This window comes from Acomys minous (assembly GCF_964271855.1).
Source record: "Acomys minous genome assembly, chromosome: 7".
In the NCBI taxonomy this organism is placed as follows: Eukaryota; Metazoa; Chordata; class Mammalia; order Rodentia; family Muridae; genus Acomys; species Acomys minous.
This window is the reverse complement of record NC_140488.1, coordinates 30481593-30500543: the sequence shown is the minus strand read 5'-3', so window position 1 is coordinate 30500543 and position 18951 is coordinate 30481593. Positions and strand designations below refer to the sequence as shown.

General features: G+C 39.3%; 1 protein-coding gene across 1 annotated transcript; it reads left to right on the top strand.

The window, feature by feature from the left end:
* Window positions 1-6181: 6181 nt before the first annotated feature.
* On the top strand, window positions 6182-8074 carry LOC311602105 (uncharacterized protein). Its single transcript, XM_084789784.1, has 2 exons — window positions 6182-6997; window positions 7346-8074. Exon 1 carries the CDS (start codon window positions 6221-6223, stop codon window positions 6986-6988), a length of 768 nt encoding a protein of 255 aa, XP_084645910.1. The 5' UTR covers window positions 6182-6220; the 3' UTR covers window positions 6989-6997; window positions 7346-8074.
* Window positions 8075-18951: the final 10877 nt, after the last annotated feature.

Below are 18951 nucleotides of genomic sequence, written 5' to 3'. Positions count from 1 at the left end.
GATCCTATGCTTGAATCCTTTGTACCCAGTTTGTGGAACGGTTTGGGAAAGATTAAGAGATATGTTCTTTCCCTGATGACAAAGGATGTTGAACATTTCTTTAAATGTTTCTTAGCCATTCGATATTCCTATGTTGAGGATTCTCTGCTGAGCTCTGTATCCCATTTTTAAATTGGGATATTTGGCTTGGTGGTGTTTAATTTCTTGAGTTCTTTATGTATTTTGGATATTAGCCCTTTGTCAGATGTAGGGTTGATGAAGATCTTCTCCTAGTCTGTAGGCTGTCATTTTGTTTTTTTTGTTTTTGTTTTTGTTTTGACAGTGTCTGCTGCCTTACAGAAGCTTCTCAGCCTCATAAGGTCCCATTTATTAATTGTTGACCTTAAAGCCTGAGCTGTTGGTGTTCTGTTCAGGAAATTGTCTCTTGCACCATTGAATTCTAGGCTCTTTCCCACCTTTTCTTCTAACAGCTTTAGTGTGTCTGGTTTTATATTGAAGTCTTTAATCCACTTGGACTTGAATTTTGTGTGGGGTGATAAATAAGGATCTATTTGCATTTTTCTACATGTAGACATCCAGTTACACCAGCACCATTTGTTGAACGTGCTAGTCAAAAACACTCTGAGATTCTACCTTACACTTATCAGAATGGCTAAGATCAAAAACTCAAGGGACACCACATGCTGGTGAGGATGTGGAGAAATGGGAACACTCCTCCATTGCTGATGGGAGTGCAGACTTATACAACCACTTTGGAAATCAATCTGGTGCTTTCTTAGAAAATTGGGAAACGTGCTACCTCAAGACCCAGTTATACCACTGCTGGGCATATACCTGAAAGACCACTCTACCTTAAAAAAAGGACATTTGCTCAACTACGTTCATAGCAACCTTATTCATTATAGCCAGAATGTGGAAACAATCTAGATGTCCCTCAACCGAAGAATGGATAAAGAAACTGTGGTACATTTACACAATGGAATACTCCTCAGCTATTAAAAACAAGGAAACCTTGCAATTTGCAGGCAAATGGACGGAACTGGAAAAGATCATCCTGAGTGAGGTAACCCAGACCCAGAAAGACATGCATGGTATATAGGCACTTATATGTGGATATTAGCCCAACGTGGATGTCCTCTGAGAGACTCAATCCAGTGGGGGATTGGGACAGATACTGGGACTCTAAGCTAGACTCTGGGCAGAGTGTTGAGAGTTGTAGTGAAGAGTGGGGCAGATAGAAGGTTTGGGAGAGGTTAGTAGCTCCATAGGGATACCATCAAGGCCAGTGGATCTGGACCTAGGGGGGCCTGTACAAACTCAGGCACCAACCAAGGACAATGCATGCAGAGAACCTAGACCTCATGTTGAGATGTAGCTGATTCTCCAGGTGGGGGTGGTGGGGATGAGGGTTCAGCCGTAGTCTGAACCTCTGACATGCACTCTGGAGCCTACAATTTGATCACTTACTTTGTCAAGTTCGCCTTGCGAGCACACAGAGGAAGAGGATGCAGGCTATCCTGATGAGACCTGATAGGCTGTGACCAGACAGTGTGGTAAGATCACCACCCCCGTCAGAGTTCTAGGGGAGGGAAATAGGGCAGAAGAGGGAAGGAGGGTGGGGATAACAATTGGGATGTAATGTGTGAATAAATTATCGTAAAAATATAAGAGGTATGGTATTATTGAAGGAAGTGTGTCACTGGAAATAGCTTAAGGTTTCAAAAAATTCAGGCCATTCCCAATGTGGTGTGTGAAGATATGAGCTCTCAGCTAGTCCTGCCTCCATGCCTTTGCTCTATATTAATGGACTCTAACCTCTTGAAACAGTAAATACAATTTAAATGCTTTCTTTTATATGTTGCCATGGTTGGTCACAGCAGAAGAAAAGTAACTAGATAGTGGGTTTTCATCAATGGAGTTTTTCCAGACAGGGTTTCTCTGTGTAGCCCTGGCTGTTCTGGAACTCACTATGTAGACCAGGGTAGCCCCAAACTCACAGAGATCTGCCTACCTCTGCCTCTCAAGTGCTGGGATTAAAGGAGTACGCCACCACTGCCTGGCTTAGAGTATGTGAATTTTAAAAATTCTTTTTGGGGTCTACATGTTTATGAGAATTTTGTCAATGTGCAGTTGCTAACAAAACATAATTCAGTGGCCATATAAAACAAACTGGATCAAAATTGTTTAGAAGAGCAATTGGAATAACAGCCCCAAGTGAGCAGCAGCAACAATAAAACAAAGTGAATTAGTTTTTGTGTGTGGACGGAAGTTGGTGGTGAAACTTCTTTCATTCATGTGTGGATACCCAGTAATTTTAGAGCTGAATACTGTTCCTTTTGCATTAAGTTCTTTTGTTACCATTGCCCCCCCAAAAAAAAAAATCAATTCACTATAGATGAGTGAGTTCCTAAATTCTATCTTATTGATCCATAGGTTTGTCATTATGCCAGTATCACTGTTTGGAATTTTTAGTGTAATAACTTAAAAAAAAACAAGAAATGTGAATTATCCAACTGTATTGATTTGGGGTACCTTATAATGCATGCTATCAATTTCCCTATTTCTTTTGCAAACAAAAGGCTAATTAAAATTTGACAGGGATTGTCTTGAATCTGTGGATCATTTTAGGGAAAATTACTAACTTAAAATATGAAGTCTTCCAGTGTATGAATATGTGGTATCTTTCCATTTTGATGGTCTTCTTTAACAAATTTCATCACTGTTTTGTAGTTTTAATTTTTATATGTATTCATGTATATATAGTATATTACTTGTTTGTGTGTACATGTGTATGTACATGTGAAAGCAAGAGACTGAGTTGTGTCTTTCTAGATTGCTCTTCACTTAAAATTTCTTTTCACTTACTTATTTATTGCTGCATCTTTATATGGCCCGGATATCAGAGCCCTGAGTAGAGGGAATGAAGGGAATGGGAAAATGATGGACTCTAAAGAAATTATAGAAACACAAACACAGAACAGCTTGTGTCAGGTACTCTGGGCTCTTGGATGGAGAAGCCACAGCACCCATGCTCAGTGTGTTTATTATGTATAGTTAAATGGGGGAGAGGTGGTGATTGCATGCAACGAAACAGGGAGGCATATTTAGCTAATCTTAGTAAGATAAGTCTCTGTAGGGGAGCAGTTGTCAGGATGAAAATGTGTGTGTGTGTGTGTGTGTTGTGTGAGGCGACATCCAAGGAGCTGAGGCCTTGGTCCTTGATATGGCCAAGCCCATGTGAAACAATGTACATTCACTTAGAACTTTATTCATTTCCTACAGTTCATTTGTAGCTCTATCTATCTATCTATCTATCTATCTATCTATCTATCTATCTACCTATCTATGTATATACGCAGGCACACATGTGCCATGGCATGTGTGAAGAGGTTAGAGGACAATTTATAGCAATTTGTTCTCTCCTTTTGCCATATGGGCCCTGGAGATCAAACTCAAGTCAGGAGGCTTGGCAACAAGTTCCATACTTGCTGAGCCATCTTGCTGGCTCCTGTCAAAATTCCAGATATAGGGGTTCTCATTGATCCTGGAACTCAGTGTTATGAGTTTTACACACACACACACACACACACACACACACACACACACACACACACATACACATACACACACACACACACACACACAGAGAGAGAGAGAGAGAGAGAGAGAGAGAGAGAGAGAGAGAGACAGACAGACAGACAGATAGACAGACAGACAGACAGACTTATTAAAGAGTGTAAGAGGTGAATTAAAAAATATTATAGAGGATTACCATAAAGCCATTTTCTTAAAAGTAAATAATGACTTTGAGCATATTTCTTTTTTACCCCTGCCTACACTCTTTACTTTCCCTCTCTTAGTAGTTCTCTCAGTTCTCCAGTTTTGCTTTTACCTCATGTTATCTGTACATATGTAATCTCATAGATATGCAGAAGTTAGGACCCACAAATGAGAGAAAATATGCTACTCACATATTTCTTATGGACATAGAAAGCTGGATCACCAAATAAAGGCACATGCCATGCATGCCTATGGCCTGAATTTGAGCTTGAGAACCCAGTAAAGGTGGAAAGATGGAACCAACTCCACAAAATTATCTTTTGATAGGCACATGTGTGTGCTCTCACACATATCACAGGCCAGGCACACATACTGCTAATAAAAATATTAGAAAAAACCATACATATAAGTAACAATATATGGACTGAGCAGGATACGTTTAGGAATATATGTATAACTACATATAAGCATGCTATAACAACTAATGAAAAAGAGGCCATGAATTTGAAAGACACAGGAGCTGAAGGAGGCTTTGGAGTGAGGAAACAGAGAAATGCAATTATATTATAATCTCAAAAATTAAAAAAAAAAACAGAAAAAGTGTCTGCTTGAGACTGGCTTACTTCATTCGCAATCTGTAATTATCTCTGGGAATTGTTTTTGACATAGAGTTTCACTCTACGTACAGCTCAAGCTGCTCTAGAGCCCTTTCTGCTCTTTCTGCCTAAACCTTCAGAACGATGTGATTACAGATGTCAGTCACCAGGCTTGTTTAAAAGAATATTAAGTAACAACTATGTGTCAGACCGCAAGATTGGCGATATTCTCACTGCACTGTAGCTACCTAGTCACGGACAAGCTCTCCACCACTGCACTAAAAACAGCAAAACCCAAACCATAATAAGAAAGCATGAGAGCTGGAGCTGAAATTTGAGCACCCCTTATGCACTCATATTCAACTCTAATGCTTGGCTATGAAATCTTTTAATCATCTTGACTATTTTCTTTCCTTAACTCTTGTTAACTAAGCCGCTGGCTGGTGGCGCCTTCCTGTCCGTACCACTAGCACCTAATCTGAGTTCCCTGTAGGTGGCGCTATGCCAAGAAGCACGTTTCTCTGTGGCGCTCACGCTGGTAACATTTTTGTCCCACGTGGCCACCACTACTCTGTTTCCATTTCCTGTACTCTGCCGCCATTGCTGCCTTGCCGCCATTACTGTAGTCGCTGCGGCCCGCGAGGTCATCCAGAGGAGACTGAGGTGGTGAGAGGATCGGCTTTGTTCTTTTGTTGTTTTATTTGTGAGACTGGACAAGAACTAGTCAAGAACTGAGCCAGTGAGACGAGGGGAACAGGATTGGTGGCACAGGCCGCATCTGTGACCACTGAGAGACAGTGTCAGCCGTCCGTCAGGCGCTACCGCGACTGCCTAGGCTGCAGGCGCTAGTGTGCCTAGGCTGCAGGCGCTAGCGTGCCTAGGCTGCAGGCGCTAGCGTCCTAGGCTGCAGGCGCTAACGTGCCTAGGCTGCAGGCGCTAGTGTGACTAGGGCCGCAACAACCATGGCGGTGGACTTGGGGGACCATTCCAGTGGCTTTTACCACAGTGAGGTGATAAGATTTATTAACAATGAAATCCTCATGAATGGAGGTGGGCCTGAATTCTACATGGCTTTCCGCTTGCGGCCCTGGAATGAGATAGAAGACCAGCTTTGTGCCATTTTGATTGATCCTCAGGTGCCACGTTCTCTCAAAAGGGCCTGTACCTGGAGCGCCCTGGCCCTGAGTGTGCGACTAGCTGCGAGGCAGTGTGAACAGCAGGCTTATATGGTTGGGTTGCCACAAGAAGCAAATGGGCGGTACCCCTCGGCTCCCAGGGTCTCAGTGTCAGAACTGTGGCAGCCGCGTCAGCAGCGAGAGGAGGCGGTCACCCAGTTGTCCTCTACTCCAGCTGTCCTACAGCAGGCGACGAGGGAGTGTGATCTGTTCCGCGGGAGGCTGCACCATGCTGAAGGGGTGGTCCACATGGTGCCTATGGTTCAAGACAGAGTGCCTGGTACTCAAGCCCAACAGCTTGAGTCTTCAGTGGTACCCATGAATCCAGATCATGCAAGAGTTATGGATGCTGTGAGTGGGTACGATGATAGGTGGGTTTTGGAGGCACAGATGCCAGCGGCAACAAATAAAGTGTACATGCCAGGAAGCACAAGTCCCTGGCCCCTGGCCATGCAACCCTCTGTGCCAGACCCAGGGCCAGACCAGTTCCCACCACATCTACCATTCCCAATGGGTTCTCCATTCTTGATGCCTTTCTCACCACCAATAGTCAGGGAAACAGAAGCACGTGTTGTAGTGCCAGTTACGATGCCTCCTATGCATCCACCTGGTCCATTTGCTGCGCCATGCTTCCAGGATCCTGCTGGTTTGTGGGACCAGAGAAACCACATGGCTGCTGAAGGTCTTCCAGTCATCCAACATTCTGTTCTACCACTGGATATCAGAGACTTCAGCCTTGAGGGAGACTCAGAGAAGCCCAAGGCAACAAATATCTTGGGAGCCATTGGAAACCACATTCACAGGCAAGGTCCACAAAGAACCCAGGAGAAGGCTGTTCTAGCGGACTTTGGGAATGATAATGAAGATGAAGGAGAAGAAAAAGAAGCAAAAGCAACATCTGCAGCAGCAGCAGCAGCGGTAGAGGAAGCAGAAATAGCAGCAGCAGAAATAGCAAATGAAGCAGCAGCAGAAGTAATAGAGGATGTGGAAGAAGAGGAGGAGAACCATGAGGAAGATGAGGAGGAAGAAGCATATGATGTTAGCACAGCTCTGCAGTGTCTCCAGAAACTATACTTTTCTGATGAAAATGAACTCCATAGCCGAAGTGGAATGAGTCCTCAGGCATCAGCTCCAGCTCCCTTGGGCTCTAGTAGAAGTCAAGTCAAGGAAGAAGGTGAGGAGAAGGGCCAGCTAACCTTTATGTGGGAGAGCTGGAGCCAAGCTGTGAGAGACAGCCCAAAGAAACAGCAGCCTCAGCTGCCGAGGAAGGGCATGAAGCCTCAAGTGCAAGCAGCTTCAGCATCCCAGCCTGTCTTACATGCACCGATGAATTGGATCTGCCCAAAGTGTAAGGCTATGAATTTTTCATGGCGAAAAATCTGCTATAAATGCAAGACAGCTTCTATCTTAGCTGAGTGTGGAGGACAAACTTACTGATTCCAGAAGGTAAGCAAAGGAAACTAGTCTCCTAACCCTCCCTCTCCATAAAAAATAACTTGCTTTACAGACAAAATAACTGTTAGCCATTTATGAAAATTAACTACATTTTTATTATTGTAGGCTAACATAAAAAATCTCTTTTGTATTTTCTATTAACATTGAAATTAACTTGAATATACTGTTCAATAAGAAAGTTAAAGGACACTTTAACTTTAAATAACTATAAAATTATATATATATATATATATATATATATATATATAATTTTTTCTTTTATTTGAACAAAGCAGGGCTCTTTTGAATACTGCATTCCTTAAGACAAGATTTCTTTCTTTCAATTTTACATTTTTGCAGGTGGTGAATTCCTGATGGCTGTTCCTGATGGGATGACACTCTGAAGAAGTTAGGAAACCTTCCTCCCCTTCTTTTGTTTTCTTCTTAATTTTTTTTCCTGAAAGTACTACATTGTAACTCAAAATTGTAACCTGTATTGCATTTTAGTAGAGCTTCTTATTGGCAATTCTGTTTTCCATATTTGTTTGTTTTTAAGTTTGTAGGTTAAAGTGATGTTTAGATGTCATAGTACCACAAATTTGCTTGTTGCTGAGGAAGCCGAACTTACTCCATTATTATATCGGTAATCTAGGAGCCAAAAGAAACATCTTAATTCTCTTGGGCCCCATAGATCAGTGAGACCCCACTAGCTGAAGATAAGGAAAGTTAAGTTATGAAAGAAAAGATGACTGGTGCATATTGTGGAACTGAAGAACAAAGTAGTTTTGTTATAATTGAATTTTTTCACTAGGATGATGGGCTAGCTTAAGAGTTGGGTAGGTTGTAATGTTAAATTCTATATAACAAAAAAATCTATATAACAAATTTGACATATTTAATGTAATTCATGAAATCGTTATTACTTAGAGACTCTCATAAGTGAATTTGAGGGGCTGGAGAGATGGCTCAGAGGTTAAGGGCACGGACTGCTCATCCAGAGGTCATGAATTCAATTCCCAGCACCCACATGGTGGCTCACAACCATCTATAATGTGATCTGATGCTTTCTTCTGGCCTGCAGGTGTATATGTAGCCAAAGCACTGTATAATAAATAAATAAATAAATAAATAAATAAAATCTTTAAAAAAAAATAAGTGAATTTGAGCAAACTTTTGAATGCGCTCATCCCAAGTGGGGTAAACTAGCCAAGAAGAAGCCAGGGACAGGAATTTAGCTTTGCCTCCAGTTTGAACTAAAGCTGTGACTTAGTTTTTTGAACTATTCTGAGTTAATCACATTCCACCTTTTCAGGTTTTTTCTTCTTCTGTTACTAACAAATAATAAAGAATGTGAACTTTCATGATGTGCCTTTTGTATGCTTGTATTTCAGGGAGGGCTGGCTCGGAAGTAGCATCTCAAATCATCATCTTCCATTCCATTGAGGTGTAGGATGACAGTTCAATGTTATCCACTATTGGTGGGTCCTTCCTCTTTTAGTAAAGATTTAAGAATTGGAGGCACTTCCATGGAGCTTTTGTGGGTGCAGTGCAGTGAGGGAAAGGGACAAAAGCTCAGAAGGTGGAGTGGTTAACTTTCAAAGCAACCTGAAACATTGAGGCTTTCAAATTACTATCTTCCCCATGGAGAGGTACATAAAAGGGACTAACAGGTTTCTCTGGAAAGAAGCTAGGCTTTGGAGTTAGGCAGGTCTGAGTTGAGATACTTGCTAGATTACTAGCCACATGATCTCAAAGACATTACTGAATGTCTCTGAGCCCCAGTGTGCTGGCTAATTTTATGTCAACTTGACAGAGTCTAAAGTCATTTGAGAGGAGGGAGCCTCAACTGAGAAAGTGCCTCCCTAAGGTTGGACAAGCTGTTAGGGCATTTTCTTATTTAGCGATTGATAGAGGAGAATGAATTGATGGCATGACTGCTCCATGGTAGGGGTAAGGAGAGATTTTTATTGTAGATAAGAGAAAGACAGAGGCATCTGGAAGACTCCAGAGCAGAGAGAGAAAGTTTTAAATACCAATGAAATATGAGTATGCACCACACAACAGATATGATATGGAGTTTATTATATGAGCATGGGGGGGGGGAGAAGGAAGGGGGTGCCCAGAGAGAAAGAAAGAGAGAGAGTGGGGGGGTCAGCGTGGAGCATAGCTTGCTAGGCAGACTGAGGCAGTATGCTAACAGAAAGAAATAGACTGAGCATGGCCAGGGCTATCTGAAAGATGGGTGAGAACAGCAGGGGATAGAGAATAGAGAAAATGTAGTGAGAGAAGCAAAGCAGTAATGGGGTGGGGGAGAGGTGGCCAGGAACACATAGGAAGTTTAGAGTATGGAAGTTTAGAGTTTAGAGGAGGTGAGAAGGGGTAGGATGCATGAGCTTTGGTATGCTAATAGGCACCACAGGTGCCATGTGTTCCTTCTGCCAGAGGTAAGGGAAATGATTCCTTTTGGTAAATGGGGACCAGTTTCATAAGTTCCCAAGGAATGTTGGCTTTTTATCTAATTACCAGAAATCCTCTTATTGTCCAGGTTAAAATCATTGGACTGCCTTTTTGGAGTTTGGGGAACTGGAGTTTCCTTTGGATCGGGAAGGGCCCAGTTCACTGTGGGTGGGGACATCCTGGGCTGGTGGTTCTGGGTTTTGTAAGAAAGCAGGCTGAGCAAGACTTCAGGGGTAAACCCATAAGCAGCACCCTTCCATGGCCTCTGTATTAATTCCTGCCTCAAGGTTCCTGCCTTATTTGAGTCCCTGTCCCGACTGCTGATAAACTATTATATGAAAGTATGAATGAAATAATACGCCCTTTCCTCCCCAAATTGATTTTGGTTATAATGTCTCGCCACAGCAATAATAACCCTAAGACACCCAACAAGTGTTGGTTCTATTTCCCAACCATTGGGTTCTAATCTGTGGGCTATGATAATAAGCATAAGGGCTCACTCTGGAGTAAATGGAAAGATTTCATCCAGTGCCTGCCTATGAGTCAGTTTCATTAAGCATGTAATGCCTTTTGGTCACTATAGATAAAATAGGTACTTATATTAATATATAGCATAGCTATACTATATACATATAATACTATATTAATGTATAATATATAATACTTCAAAGTAGTTCTTATCACTCCCATTTATTTTATTTTTTAAGTATTTTATTTTTTTGAGATTATAATATAATTATATCATATGTGTCTTCTTTTTCCTTTCTCCAAACCTTCCCATGTGCTCCTCCTTGCTTTTTCTCAAAAGCATGGACCTTTTTTCATTAATTATTTTTACACACACACACACACACACACACACACATGTATATACATATGTATATATATGTATATATATACAAGGAAATTTCAAGATTTCCTTATTTTTAATAACTGATTAGTATTCCATTGCATAAATGAACTATAGTTTCTTTATCCATTCTTCGGTTGAGGGATATCTAGGTTGTTTCCAGATTCTGGTTATTATGAACGAAGCTTCTGTGAACATAGTTGGGCAAGTGTCCTTGTATGGTGGAGCATCTTTCAGGTATATATATATGTGTGTGTGTGTGTGTGTGTGTGTGTGTGTGTGTGTGTGTGTGTAATGTACATATATATTCCTAACTATATATTTATATTTTTAAATACATAGGTATTCTTAAATACATAAATACAAAGTGCTCAGTCTGTATAATGTTACTGATAAAGTTTTCTCCAGAGATGAGCACACCAATTGATTATTTACTATGAAATGATCATCCCTGAAAATGTACAACATTGGTAGGACTTTTTACAGTTGTTCCAGTTTCGGAACATTTTTAGCACTTAGGCTGTCAGCACATAGGGCCATTTATTGTCGTAGTTATTTTCGCTGTGAAAAGGGGAGGGAGTTGTAATTTAGACAATGGGGGTGACATGTTTGACTGAGTAGACTTTACAAAAAGTTTATATCATAGTTTAATGTGAGTAAGTAAAACATACCTTGACTGCTAATGTATGGCAAAATGGCAAACAGAATCTTCTTACATGACTTGCAAAGTCTTAGCACTGTTGCTAGTAGATTCTATGTGGTACAGGCACTGTGGCTAACACTGGAGTGGTTTTCTCACCTCTGGTACACAATAGGATGATTGTATTGACTGACAATATCACATGATACCACACATCCCTTGCCTGTAATTTTGTGAAGTTCCATTTTTGTGGTACTGGAGATTGAGCTGGGGACTCTGTATGTTTTCTACCGACAGAGCTGTATTCCCATTGCCTATAATGTCTTGTTTTTTAATGTCCAGAAACAATGCAACAAAGAGTATTCTTGCACTACTTAATATCTGCAGGTAGTTTTGTACAATTCCTTAAGTATTAGTCCCTGTTGGTTCATTGCTGGAAGCACTTTCATCAGCTTACCTAATGATTCCTATACTAGATTAGATCTTGGCCCATCTCACCTAGCTTCTTTAAGGTATAAAGGATTGTGGAATGAGACCAGACCTTCTCACCTTTTGATTTTACAGGTAAGCGATGCCACTGGGAATCTCCAGTTTCCTTTATTTCTTTAAAGATAAATGAACACACACACACACACACACACACACACACACACACACACACACACACAAAGATAAATGAACAGCGGGCATTTGGGGGCAGTCTTGCTATAACTTGAGCTTATATCTATACTCAGTGAAAGAAATTGCTATTCTGCAAAGTACAAAATAGCAGTTCTTTGCCTCTTCGTCAATTGTACCATTATATTCTTAGCCTATAGATTTCAACTCTTGAAAGATTCTGTGTCAGGGATGGCATCAAACAGTAAATGATTATTCTTCTCATTTAAATTTGAGAGCTTAAGTAAAATTTCATCACACAAAGTAAATGTAATTCTAACAAAAATGTTCATTCTACCATTTTACATGAGTTTTTTTTTTTAAAAGTAAGAATCCAGTTAATGTTGTCATGCACAGACAAATCATATACTAGCTAACCATTTTCCTAGGCTTTTTGCAATTAAAATTTGTCAACACTTCCTTCTTTTTGTGTTTTGGTTTTTTGAGAAAGTGTTACTCTAGTCAAAGATGACCTCAAGCTTGTGGCATTCCAGTCTCGGCCTCCCAGGTGTAGGGGCTACAGATGTGAACCAGCATACATTTTAAGAGAATAGCTAATAATGTTCTCTTAAAAGTCTACGAAGATTTGAGGTACAAGTTGCATCAGCTTATGCAAGAATCTAGTTGTTCCAGCACATGCTAAATACTAGTAAGTGCTGAAGGAAGAGAGCTTAGTAAGTATGTACATTTTAAATTGTGAGGTTTCTGTGGTAAGGCAGATGGCTTGATTGTGACCTCTGTTCACAAAAATGGTGCTAGGAGAGTTAACTTTGCTTTATTTCAAAAGTAATAAGTAATATTACAGCTTTTCTGGACATATTGTTTAGGCATTTTTATGTTTACATGTACTGTTTTATGGTTTATCTATCATTCTGTACTACATGACAAAATAATTGATTTCAAGGCGAAAACCTATAATTACTTTTGTGATGTAAACCATTAGACCATATCACACTACTTATAAAAACGATGAAAAAAAACCTCTTTGAGGGTTTTGTCTGTAGATAATTTTAACAGATTTAATTGGATTATGTTGGTTCCAAGAAATAAAAGAGTAGAGAAAGAATTGTATATCTTGTACCATTATCACTAAAATGTTCTAATAATGTCCAGATAATTTTGAAACATCAGAACATATATGACCAATTTTTAAAATAGCTTTTAATATATTGCTTATGTTTGTCAATACACATCCATGTGGGTGCCCTTGGAGGCCAGAAGAGGGTGACAATTCCTTGGAGATGGAGTTACACATAGGTGACATGGGTGCTGGAAACCAAACTTGAGTCCTTTGAAAAAATAGCAAATGTTATTAACTACTGAGCCACCTCTCCAGGCCCCATTATCTTTTATGGGGTGTGTGCGGGAAGTGTGTGTAGCTGCATGTAAAGATGCTTGAGTATGTATGGGTGCACATATGTGTAGCTGTGTATGTGTATATACGTGTGTGTGTGTGTGTGTGTGTGTGTGTGTGTGTATGTTAAGAGTTTAACACTGGGTGCTTTCATTTATAGCTCTCTATTTATGGAGCCAGGGTCTCAGTGAGCTAGGAGTTTTTATTTATTTATTTATTTTTTACAGAAAATGTGTGACTTTATTTATTTATTTTTTTATGCTGATTTTTTTCTCCTTTATTAATTTATTCTTGTTACATCTCAATGGTTATCCCATCCCTTGTATCCTCCCATTCTTCCCTCCTTCCCATTTTTCCCTTATTCCCTTACTAGTTTAGCTAGCCACCTTGCCTGGGGATCTCTTGTCTCCATTGCTTTGGGGGATAATAGGTTGCCATCATACATACCCATTGGTTTTTTATGTAGATTTTGGGGATCAGAATTCTGTTCCTCACACTTGAAGAAAGCACTTTATCTACTGAGCTACCTTTTCAAGCTTTTATAGAATATTCATGTTCTTAAACTCCTTGCTGATCAAAGATGGCAGTATTTTTTCATAGTATATTTCTGAGAAGAAAGAGAAAAAGAATGCCAATGTTGCATATGTAACTACTATTACTTGCCATTTAGAAATCTGCCATTAGCTTAAAAAAAACAGGACTATAATATTTGATTTGTACTTATAAAAAATATTTTGTTTTTTTTTATAAAAATGTTTATAGTCTATTTTATTCTTTTGTCAACTTTTGATGTCTGTGATCTGTGGATCAAAGTGATAATTCATGCTTTTAAAAAATATTTATTTATTTACTATGTATACCATGTTCTGCCTGCTTGTACTCCCTCTTGTACACCAGAAAAGGGCACCAGATCTCATTATAGATGGTTGTGAGCCATCATGTGGTTGCTAGGAATTGAACCCAGGACTTTTAGAAGAGCAGCCAGTGCTCTTAACCTCTGAGCCATCTCTCCAGCCCAATAATTCATGTTTAAAAAAAAACTTTTATTTTTTATTTCCTTAGGTTTCTATTCTGAAAATTCCTACATTATGAGATTTATTTTTATTTAAAACAATTTTAAATTTAATTATATTTTTAATATTCTTTCCCTCCTTTGAAATTTGCCCTATTCCTCCCTCCTTTCTACTCACTTTAAGATCTTTCTTTAAAAAACCCAAAACCCAGTACAATAACAAAACACCCAAAATTTAGAAAACGAAATACAGCATCACCTCAAAAACAAACATCAAACACACAACCAAACACCCCACTAAACTGTTCCTAAATAAAAGCACACAAAAAATAACTGTGCAGCCCATTATTTGTTAGTCAGTTACTCCTGACCATGAGGCCTACCCTGGATTGGTTGATGTACCCAGTGTCACTCTATTGGAGAACATTGATTTTTCCTCTCCCAGTAGGTATAAGTGACAGTTCTGTTTTTAACCTTTATCCTAGTGGCTAGGTTTAAATTCACTCATTTTTAGATATAACAAAATAAAATATAATAGGATAAAATAAAAACTATCACATTGAAATTATACAATACAAACCAAAAGACAGAAAAAAGCCATAGAGAAGTCACAAGAATCAGAGAACCACTCATTTGCACATTCAGGAATCCAGCAAAAACTCAAAACTTGAAGTTATAATATAAGCATAGAGGATTATAATACGAGCCTTGTGCATACTGCTTCAGACTTTGTGAGTTCAAGGGTGTATGTGTTAATCCTGTTGATTCAGAAAACCCTGTTTTCTTGATGTCTTCCATACCCCCTGACTTTTACACTCTTTCTGCTTCATCTTCCAGGTAGGTTTCCAGAGCCCTGAGGGAGGGTTTTGATGAGGACTTATTTTCAAAAGTCATTCATTCTTTGAGTAATGTCTGGCTGTGGGTCTCTGATTTGTTCCCATCTGCTACAGGAGGAAGTTTCTCTGATGATGGCTGAACTGATCTGTTTCCCTGGCAGGAGTTGATAATTCATGTCGTAAAACATTAAAGGTCTTTTAAAAATGTTGAGCCTCTCTCTCTCTCTCTCTCTCTCTCTCTCTCTCTCTCTCTCTCTCTCTCTCTCAATATATATATATATATTTCACACTTTAACGCAGATTAAGCTCTGGTGCTGTAACTTAGGGGCAGGGGAGGGAGGGCAGAGAGAAGAAAATGAGTCTAAGTTTTCAGATGAGAAGCTAGAGCCTCATTAAAAAAGTAAAAAAATAACCCACTCAGAAACAAAGGGTGCAAAAAGATGAGTTAGTTACTATCTGGAAGTAACTGGGCTAATGATGACAAAAGGATCCAAGAAGATTTATTTATGAGTAGCTAAGGAGAGGTGTGTGAAGAGTTGCTTCTGCAAACAAGAATGAGGCAGATCTCTTGATAAATGTTGGTAAACGATCATGTAAAAGCAGTTAATGAAATCAAACCAGAAGCCAAACTCTGTAGAAGGTTCTCTCTATGTAGGGAAGGAAAAAAGTAATGTTAACCAGATGTCAGGTACTGTGCTTGAATTTCTAAGCACCAAGAGGAATATGGTATCATCCGTGTTTCCCAGGGAAATGGGAGACATCCTACTGTGAGCTACTTGAGGACAGGTACTGTATTTCTTCTCTCTAACCTAAGTACCAACTATTGTATCTGACATACAATAAAAAGTCATTAGTAGTTGGAAGAATAATATATGTATTCAACAGGGTTAAATGTCTTTAAAACTCATTGCAAAAAGGTTTTGAGCATCTGTTAGGTTCCAGGCAAGTTGGATATGTCATCTTGTTTATATTCACAGAGAAAGATAAGCAAAAGTGCCAAAGGTTTGCCTTATTTTGACCTAGAAAAGGAGAATTGGGTGATAAGACTTTATCTGTGTAGCAATTTCTGACTTGGATAGAAGAAACCTAGATTATTTCCTTTTCAATTTTTAGGAAATAATTTTTTATGGTTGCCAAGGCTGTATCTATATTTCTGGGCTCAATAAAATTTCCCAAATTGTTGGACTAATGGCATGTGTCATTGAACCTGGCTAGATCACTTAGCAACAGATTACTATCTGAGTGCTGGTATTTTGGATGGATGCATGAATAACTGATGATGCTCCATATTCTGGGCTTGGAACCCTTAACAGCAGACCATCCAAGCAAGATCTTTCTAAGGCATACTAACAAATGAATCCTAGAAGCTCTGAAACATGTAATTTCAGCTAGAATTAGGTTTCTTTGAATTTAAACTGGAGGTAAAATCAGGCAAAGTAGAAGAAGTAACTATACATAGCACACAGAAAGATAAAGACATTGTCACGGCAAGTAGGTTGTATGAGTTCAGAATAAAAATTGAACTAGATGTAGTATTGCTGTCCTATAAGAACTCCACACTCTCCTCGATCATAGCTTATATTATTACTTGACATAAACAATTTAGGTCAGGAATAATTTATCTTACGGCTTCAGAGAACTAAGTGACATATAACATCATAGAAAAGAAGGTATGGAGGAGTAACATTGATTACCTTATGGTGTAAGATGGTGAGGAAGATGGAGAGGTGGAGGAGGAAAGGGAGAGGGAGAGAGGGGATATGCGATTTGGAATTAGATGTACCTTTCTTGAGCATATGCCCAGTGACTTACTTCCTCTAGGTAGGCCTCACCTCTTAACATTTCTACCCTCTCCTAAAATAGTGCCACCAGATGGGCATCAAGCATTCAACACAGGAGCCTGAATGGAACTGTGTGCATCCTACTGTGAGTTACTTGAGGACAGGTACTGTTTTTCTTCTCTCAAATTTAAGCACCAACCATTGTATCTGGCATACAATAGAAGGTCATTAGTAGCTGGAAGAGCAATATATATATTTAACAAGTTTAAACAAATACCCCCAGCAACCCATGTATCTGCTTTCTTTCTTTCTTTGAAGAGGGCATTTAGAAAAAAAATAGCCTTATAAATAAACTTAGGTGTTAACGAAAAGAAGTACTCTGTCACTCTCTTTTTAAAAGACTATTTTTTTTCTTATTTTTGTAAAGGAAGTAAATTGTAGTGCCAAGAGAATGTGTAAACTCACCACATCATAACATAGTCACGGGAGAATTCACACTTTTTAGATAAGCTGGTGGAAGAACAAAGATGGTTTTGAAAGGTTAGAGAAAAAGATTCTGAAATGTCGTATCTAGTCTACAGAACTGACCACCCTTGGCATCATTCTTTTAATCTACCTGGGCTCCAGAATAGCCTAGGGCATTTGGAATGCAGACAATTAGCAGCTCAGACAGGGCATCCACATGCAAAAACCTGTCACTTTTCAGAGATCTCAGGAGGTGACAAGTTTAGATAAGAAGACCCTTTCAACCTTGGCTGACAGTTTGCCTAGCTTTCAATGTTTTTGTGTTTGATTTAAATGGCATCTATATTCAAAAAGTTTTCTTTAAAATATAAAGCTCTCTTCTTCCCCTATGATTTTTCTCTGTGATTATTTTAAAAACAATGAGAACAAATGCCTCCTCCTATTGAGACTTCAAGATCTTACTTCTTCCACACACAAAAAAAGAGCTACTCCTCTGTCTGTCTGTCTTTCTGTCTTTCTGTCTATCTGTCTCTCTGTTTATTTATTTAGGCTTTTATTTAAAGCACAGACCTTTAAAGCTGGAAATGACTACTTACGGGGTCACCTGGCTCAATTCTACTTGACAGATGGAGAAAATCAGGCTCAGACAGAGAAAGCAAATTTACTGGTAAAAGATGAAGTGCAATTCAGATCTCCTAATTATTCCACGCACTAGTGCTCTTTCGAATTCACATTGCTGTTTCTAAGGGAAGCCAAAGGCATGTAAAAGCATTCTGTGTGTCTGTGTATCTCTCTCTCTCTCTCTCTCTCTCTCTCTCTCTCTCTCTCTCTCTCTCTCTCTGTGTGTGTGTATGAGAGAGAAACAGAGAGATAGATACAGACACAGAGACAGAGACAGAGGAGAGAAACAGAAAGAGACAGAGGCAGACAGAGAGGGAGAGAGAAGAGAGGGAGAGGGAGATTTTCAGATTGGTTTTTTTTTGACAGCTTTAATTTCAGCCATTTATTCATTCATTAAAATGTATATATTTAGATGTATATGTATATATATACTGTGTGCCAGTCACGGAGGATACAGAGATAAAAAAGAATATAAAACCCTGCTGTTACAGTTGAGTTGCAGAGCCACAAGCAGATTCTTCCTCTCATAAATGGGGCCCATTCCTCAGCTCTTTGTCTGTTAGTGCCTCTACTATCTCCCCCTTTCTGCTATATGATCTTTGTCTTCCTGTATTGTGGGTACAGGGACAGAGAAGGAAGAAAGTTGTTTCAGTTCCTCTGTTCTCTACACTCAAGCTCTGCGTGAAATTCGAATTTGGCAAAGTCAGGTTTAGTGCCTGTGTAGCAGCAGAGTGAAGATGTCAGTAGTTTTCATCTCCACTGCACTAGTGGGCTGGCTCACCTGTCAGCTTGCTTGGGAGATGACAATAAGGTACTGGATGTGAGAGTTGTACTATTACCTTATAATTTAACTGTTCTTTTTTTTTTTTAATACGATTTTAGTTGTGCTGAACCCCACTGTACCTGGCTGCTTTGACAAGTGTGCTATTTTAGCAATGCAGAATAAAACAGAAAGAAAAGAATGCATGGTGTGCTTGCGCTGTCAGATCCAGGTTTTTTTGTTCCTAAGTTTGGAGATGATTTGTTCAGAGTTGTACAGAAACACCCCTCTCAAAAAGAAGTTTGGTTTTGCTTTTAACCTATGTAACACTGAATGTTCTAGCAGCTACATATTAGATGGGGTGCTGTCCATGTTATGCGTTAAAGGAGGATCCCCTTTCTTTTCATATTTGAAATGCTATAATTGTAATTCATTTCTAAAGTATTAGCTTTTTTTCAAATACAGAGTCCTGGTTATGCCAACTTCTGATGTCTTTAACATTGATGCAGGCACTTTATGTATGAGAATAGAAG

Bases quoted from the DNA above. Each gene is read 5' to 3' on its own strand.
- LOC311602105 (XM_084789784.1), top strand. From the start codon at position 6,221: ATGGCTGCTGAAGGTCTTCCAGTCATCCAACATTCTGTTCTACCACTG.